Genomic DNA, 7500 nt, shown 5'->3' on the forward strand with positions numbered 1-7500 from the left:
AAATTTGCGGCGTTCCGTCTTGGTTCTCCGTGTGGCTCTTATCACCCTCTCTCACGGCGGCTGGATGATTCTCTTTCTTTAATTGCGTTTGTGATATATTTTTTTATGCGTCGGCGAAGGTTGATATTTCAATTGAAAAGGTTTAAGCCTGGTTTTCGAGTTGCATTGAATTTTCTCGGTTCTGTGGTGGTTTGTAGTTTCTTTGAGATTTATGCCTTTTACACATTATTATCTCCCTTATGTTTATGTATTTACTTTGTCGTGTTCATCTTGGAGTTGTCTCCTTAGAGCACAAAAAGAGAGTGTCTAGACAGTGACTGATGCCGCAAAAAGGCCAGAACAAAGAGTAACCCTTTTTCTCTCCCTCCTTCGCAGCAGTACGGGTCCTCTGAGGGTGCCTACGACCCCGGCTGTGACCCATCGCCCACCATGCCTCAGCTCCACGACCACGCCCACGCCCACGACCAGGCCAGCGCCCACGAGCAAGCACCGCTCACGCCTTCGTCCTCCTCCTCCTCGTCCAACTCCTCGGCCGGATCCTCGTCTTCGGGTGGCCCAGCGTCCTTCGTCAGCCCCTGCAGCGACCGCGGCAACAACTACGTCTCGCCGGGATCGGACGCGGGATCCACGGGTGAGGAAGAGGGCGTGGTGCCGCCGCCCGTCCGTCTCTTGTCCTGGGGTCTCGGGGGGGGGGGGGGGGTAGCACTAGCGGGTTATCGTAGAAATGCTTGTTTTGTCTGGGTGATAGTCTGTAAACATAGAATAACGTTTTATAGTTATAAGATCACAAGCCGCGGGATATATACAAAAAAAAGATAATTCACATAAATACATAAATAAATAAGCAATAAAAAAATACATAAACTGGCCATAACACGTGCATTACAGAATTTATGAATGTTTATTACAGTAATAACTTAATTAAACTGTTGTCATCATTCTATGCATGTAATACCACATCCTGCGGGAACGGTTGAGAAGAGATGTTTAATCCCTATAAAAAGCCTTGTTACCTTCTCGCACAGAAGTTATTAAGCATTCAGCGGCCGGGGTAGTTTATGAGCGCCGTGAACTTTACTGTCTGATATTTTATATTATCATTGTGTTGGTCCCATTAACGTATTGCATTCGTGGTCGTATTAGTTAATTTTACACGTTCTTCGTCTAGCTTTCTTTCTTTCTTTTCTCTTTTGTTCTTTGTCATTCTGTGGTGTATATGTATATATATATATTTATATATTATATATATATATATATATATATATATATATATATCGGTTCGTCTATATCTGTCTGGTCTCTTTTTTAATCCTCGTTTTTTGTCGTTGTCTGTTATTTATTCTCCTGTCTTTATTTTTTTTTTTTATTAAGATCTGTACTCTCTCTCTCTCTCTCCTCCTTGTTTCTTATATATTTCCACTGCCCTGCGTTCATCATCTTCATTTTCCCTTAAACTGTTTTTTCCTGCCATTGCTCTCTCTCTCTCTCTCTCTCTCTCTCTCTCTCTCTCTCTCTCTCTCTCTCTCTCTCTCTCTCTCTCTCTCTCTCTCTCTTTCTTTCTCTCTCTCTCTCTCTCTCCATGTTTCTCCCTAGTTTTCTCCTCCGTGTGTATGACTGCCCCCTCCATCCTTCTCCCTTCTCCTCGTTTCCGTCCTCATCCCTCTCTATCTTCGCCTATCTATTCCTCCTTTTTCTCCTCTTAGTTCAGGCCACCCCCTCTCCCCCCATCGATCCCGAGGGCAGCCTCTAATGACCCTCCCTCCTCGCGGCCAGAAGGAGCGTCGGCGGCCGCGAATCCTGAGCGTCCTTCAATTGCCAACTTGGTATGCACGATTCATAACCGCAGCGTCTCATGAGGCCACAATATAGGCCATAAAGCCGCTTTTATACAGCCGGCCACGCAATTAGCTACTGGCCATCAGTTATGCTACGATACTTTCTGGACTTGCTAGCTATCAACATGAAGTTTTAAGGAGATTAACCCCCTCCCGCCCTTTGCCTCCGAGAGTGGGATCTCCTAATACGAACAGAAAGCGAGTGTCTTCGCCCCTTTTCCCGAGCCTGGAGACTCGCGGGCGAGGTGGGTGGGAACGTGGGCGGGGACGGCGCATTTGCAGCCGTTCCTTCGTCCTATTCGTCTTGCGAGTGGACACGGGGACGGGAGGCCTAATTAGGATTTTCTTTCCATTCCCCGAGGGGAGTCGAAAGCCATGGCCCAGATGAAGAATATGACAAGGATCCGAGGAAAATAAAGAAGCTCGTGAGGACCTGTTTATGGGCCGAAGACGCGAGTATGGGCAGGTGTAAAGCATGAGGGACGAGACAGGTCGGGCCATTACGCGAGCCCGCTTACACGCGCGTTAAAGTCCTGCATTCGTTACTGATCGTTTTATAACGAGCGGGCTTTGGGCCTGACTTTATTTTCGTTGCCCTTTTTGCTGATCTGGGCTCGTTACTCGCCGGGATGGCCCTTGGCGCGGATTATTAAATTTTATCCGAGTCATTTGCCACTTGAAGTTCAAGGTGTGATAGTTCTTTCGACGTTTTTGCTTCTTCATTTTAAAAATGGGCGTTTTATCGCCTTCCCGGGAAAGAAAAAGAGGCTCGGAGGCCCCCGCACCCCTCGGCTGCCCCGCCGACGCGCTTTAAAAATCCCTCCCGCGGCGCCCGTCGAGAGGCCTCCGCCCTTCCCTCTCCCGCGCCTTCCCTAACGACGCCTCCTCTCCGCTCCTCAGGTATCGGATCCCCAGGGACAGGGCCTGTCCTCCGGCGGCGGCATCTCGAGCATCTCCTCGAGCGGGGAAGGCAGCAACGAGACCTCCTTCTGCGCCGGCTGCTCGGAGAGGATCGTCGACCGATTCTACCTGCTGGCGGTGGAGCGGAAATGGCACGCCGGCTGCCTGCGCTGCGTCGCCTGCCACACCTCCCTCGACGCCGCCGTCACCTGCTTCGCCCGCGACGGACACATCTTCTGCCGGGAAGACTACCACAGGTGAGTGCCCAGACCTGGCTCAGGTAATGAGCGTTTCGGGGGATTTGTTCTGCGCTGCGGTTAGTCCGTCTGAGGCTGAAAGCTCGTCAAGGATAGGCCTACACTCTGGTACACATGCATATATATTTGTGTGTGTGTGTGTGTGTGTGTGTGTGTGTGTGTGTGTGTGTGTTTATATATATACATATACACATATTTTTTTCTTTACAATATGTACATAATCTTACATTCGCGTCACAATCTTCTATTCATCATCATTATTACCATGAGGCCACTCCTCCCTCGCCTCTCCTCCCGCCGCATCCATCCATTCTCACATATATTCTCACAGTCCGCATAACTTAAAACCTCCAGCGCAAGATATTAACACAGCTCTTCACGAACGCCACTCGATCATGTCCACGTCAGCGCTCCGCTCGCCCGACCCGCTTCTGGGGGCTTCTTGCTCCTCCGTCGCCATGGCAACGCTACTCAACCCGACTTCTCCATTACGACTTGTAGTGTTAGTCATTTGCATTTTTCCTCCTCGGGTCGTCCGATCAACTATAGCTATACCTGAGTGAGTTTTTTTTTTTTTTTTTTTTTTTTTTTTTTTTTTTTTTGGCGGGTCTGGTATAGCCTCATCCCTTCCCCTCCCCCTCTCACCACCGCCATCGTATTAAACGAAACGGGCTGCTCATCCGTAAACAATAACTCAAAACCCGGGAAACGGCACCTTCGGAATTTTAACAATCACGGACCGCACGTTTTCAGTTCGTTAAAAGATTGAATATTCCCCTACGAACTAGATCCGAGTTATTGGGTTGTAAATACTAGTTAATGTGAATTGTTTACGACGGTACCATCGGCCGGGAGAAAGCTGAAGCGCGGCGTGTCCCTGGCGTCTCCGAATTAAAAAAAAACAAAAAAAAAAAAAACGGGGAAATGCACGGGGCCGAAGTTGGCGCCGGCGATGGTAGGCCGCTCTCCTGAAGGAATGAAGGAAGCAGAGGCACGCCGCGTGTGATAACCTAATCGACATTCCGGTGATATTCAAATGGAACGAGACAATACCTTGGGGAATGCGGTAATGTTGCGCCTGCAGATGGTCGGGCGGAGTGGAGGTGTCCCGAAAGTGATCGAGATAATGAAAAATGAGGAAACGAAGACAAAACGGTTGATATCAGTAAAAGGATCTGGCGGAGTAAAGCGAAGATCTTGGAGCGAAACCTCGGTAGAGTGTCAACTCATTTGTGAATATTCCCGTCGAGATTCTTTGTCGTTGTAGAACAATGTGTACTACCAGTCGGAGTTCGCGACCGTCCTTATACGTGGAAGCAATATCTTTCGCGCACTGATATTACGCTCTGTAAAATGCACGGAAGCGCTGTGTAAATTGAGAGACCGGGGCTATAAAATGATTTCGCCTTCGTATCGATTTAATCCAAATTTGGCAACTGGATCTGCCCTTTGTGATAATGATATAGACATTAATGGACGCGTATAGATTCCTGGGACTCCAGGGCTTATATACAACCTGCGCCGGGACGAGGTAGGTGGCGCTGGAGGAGCCATTTGGGCCTCTGTAAAGTCCGACTCGAATGGCGGGATTTCGCGCGTCCGAGCGTGCGACTCGCAGCCGAATCGCCGAACCCCGGCTTCGCTGACCTCGACCTCGGCTTCGAGGAAAATAAAGAACTTGAACCTGGGGGGGGGGGGGGTGTTTATTGAGGGGGAGATTATCTAACTACTTTTCCCAAAATGGAAAGGGTCTGCAGCGCAACCACGGTTTCCAGTATCACGGTATCACGCGGGAAAATCAGACTGTCACTAAGGCAGGAAATGACACATGAACTGAAAGTGTTACATTGTGAATCGTGGGTAACTCGATACTTTGGTGAGATGAATGGTAGGATTATATAAAAAAAATTCCCCGCTCTCTCTCTCTCTCTCTCTCTCTCTCTCTCTCTCTCTCTCTCTCTCTCTCTCTCTCTCTCTCTCTCTCTCTCTCTCTACCCTCATCCCCCCTCCGCCCGCACGCAGTATACAAAAATGTCAACAACAATAAAACAAGATACAACAATTTCCTCTGCGCTCAAAAAGCCACTAGTCTTTATAAGCTATCAGAGGAACATGACATTTCTTCCCTTTATCTTATTCCTTCTATTTTCCTTAGCTTTTCCCCTCCCTCCACCTCCCTCCCCATCTCTCCCTATTCTTCCTCCCTCCCCACTTTTTCCCGATTTATCCCCATCTCTCCCCATTCCTCCCCCTTCCTCCTCATCCCTCTCCATATCTCTCCATATTCCTCCTCATTCCTCCCCCTCCCTCCTCATTCCTACCCCTCCTTCCCCACTCTTCCCCCTCCCTCCCCATACCTCCCTATCTCTCCCCCTCCCTCCCCACTCTTCCCCCTCCCTCCCCATATCTCCCCCTCCCTCCCAACTAACCCCCTCCCTCCCCACTCTTCCCCCTCCCTCCCCACTCTCCCTCCTCCCTCCCCACTCCCTCCCGCAAGAGTATTCCGCATTCGTGGCAATATCCACACTGGCCGGTCCTTAGGCAGTCACTCCCCTAATAAGAGTGGACCAAAGTCAGGCTGAAAAATAATACCTTTAAACGCGCGTGAAGAGGTGCAGGGATGGCGAAGGGGCAATAAAGATCGGAGATAAGGGCGGTAGCCGATGTTGGAGGGGAGGAGTAGGGAGGAGGAGGAGGAGGAGGAGGAGGAGGAGGAGGAGGAGGAGGAGGAGGAGGAGGAGGAGGAGGAGGAGGAGGAGGAGGAGGAGAAGGATGGGGTGGGGGATGAGGAAGGGGGAGGGGGGAGAGGATGGAGAGGGGGAGAAGGATAGGGAGGAGGAAGAAGGGAGGGGGGTAGAGGGAAAGGAGAGGGAGGATAGGGTGGAGGGGAAGAGGAGAAGGAAGAAGAGAAGGAGAGATTCAGGAGTATGTGAACGTCGGGATGAGAAATATATATATATATATATATATATATATATATATATATATATATATATAACATATATATCCATATATATCCACACATACATACATGTGTATGTATGTGTGTGTGTGTGCATATATATATATATATATATATATATATATATATATATGTATATATATATATATATATATATATATATATGAAAACATATATGTGTATGTATATATATATATATATATATATATATATATATATATATATATAAACATATATGTGTATATATATATATATATATATATATATAAACATATATATGTATATATATAAACATATATATATATATATATATATATATATGTATATATATATAAATACATATATATAAATATGTATGTATGTAGATATATATATATATATATATATATATATATATAGAGAGAGAGAGAGAGAGAGAGAGAGAGAGAGAGAGAGAAAGAGAGAGAGAGAGACGGCTGGACTCGCGGTGACGAAAGCCCTTCAGCTGGAATTGAATCGCAAAATCCTCCGGCGATAAACGAGAGACCGAAATACATTCCTCATCATAAATAAGCCGGAACAGACACCAAAGTTGTTAAAATGCAAAATTAGAATCCCGAAAAGAGAGTGACGGACCGCGGTTTTCGATCTCTTTCTCCCCCCCTTGCCCCCACCACCTCCCCCCCAACCTCTCCCCCATCTCCCCATCTTCCCCCCATCCCCCCCCCCATACCCCGCCCATCCCCGCCCATCCCCGTCCATCTGCCTCAAAAAATCGCGTCCCCGTTGACAATGGCGTAACGCGTCGGTAACTCCGCCATGGAACTCCCACGTCGAGGCCGGTTATCTCACAAGATGGCGTTGCTCTCCTTCCTTCGCCTTTTCCGCTTTCTTGTTCTTGTTTTTTTTTTTTATCCTGGTTTATTATATTATCATTTGATTTCTTTAAGTGATGGATTTTTTTTGTATTGTATAATTTTAATGTTATGTTGTTTTTTTCACGATAGGTTGATATAAATCCAACGGTCGTGTCTTCGTCTGAAAGTATTTTAACGTTAAGCAAAGATAATGATTAAGGGATAAGGCCATTAGCTACGAAAATACGCAGAAATATACCCACACTGAGATTCTTTCAGAGGAGGAAAAAAAAATAATCCGCGTAAGTGATGATGCGCGTCGGGCGTTCGGTGATATGCAAAGTGAACGGGTCTCGCAGTCTGGACAAGTCGGGCAATGTTTCGAACGCATTAGTGTGGACGGGATGAGTGCCCCCTCTTAGTCCTTCTCCTCCTCCTCCTCCCCCCCCCTCCTCCGTCTCTTCCTCCTTCCTCTTTACCCTCGTTCATGATCTCCTTTTTTTTCCTTAACCCCTCCATCTCTTCTTCCTCTCTTCGCCCTCCTCGTCTTCATTATTCTTTTTCCTCTCTCTTCCCTACACCTCTACTTCCCACTTCGCTCTCTTAGTTTTCTCTATTCCTCGTCCTCCTTCCCCCTTCTCCTCATCACTTTCCTATTTCTCTTCCTCCCTCTCTCTTCCACCTTTTTTTCCCCCCTTCCCCTTTCTCTC

General features: G+C 47.5%; 1 protein-coding gene across 1 annotated transcript in view; it reads left to right on the plus strand.

Annotated features, from left to right (window-relative positions):
• The window catches only part of LOC125032826 (LIM/homeobox protein Lhx9-like), an 80903-nt gene that overhangs the window by 843 nt on the left and 72560 nt on the right, over window positions 1-7500 (plus strand). The window contains exons 2-3 of the mRNA XM_047624210.1: window positions 376-631; window positions 2736-2992. Coding sequence (XP_047480166.1) covers window positions 376-631; window positions 2736-2992 — 513 coding nt within the window. The remainder of the gene's footprint in view (window positions 1-375; window positions 632-2735; window positions 2993-7500) is intronic.

Source organism: Penaeus chinensis, chromosome 15 (assembly GCF_019202785.1).
Source record: "Penaeus chinensis breed Huanghai No. 1 chromosome 15, ASM1920278v2, whole genome shotgun sequence".
NCBI classification, from domain to species: domain Eukaryota; kingdom Metazoa; phylum Arthropoda; class Malacostraca; order Decapoda; family Penaeidae; genus Penaeus; species Penaeus chinensis.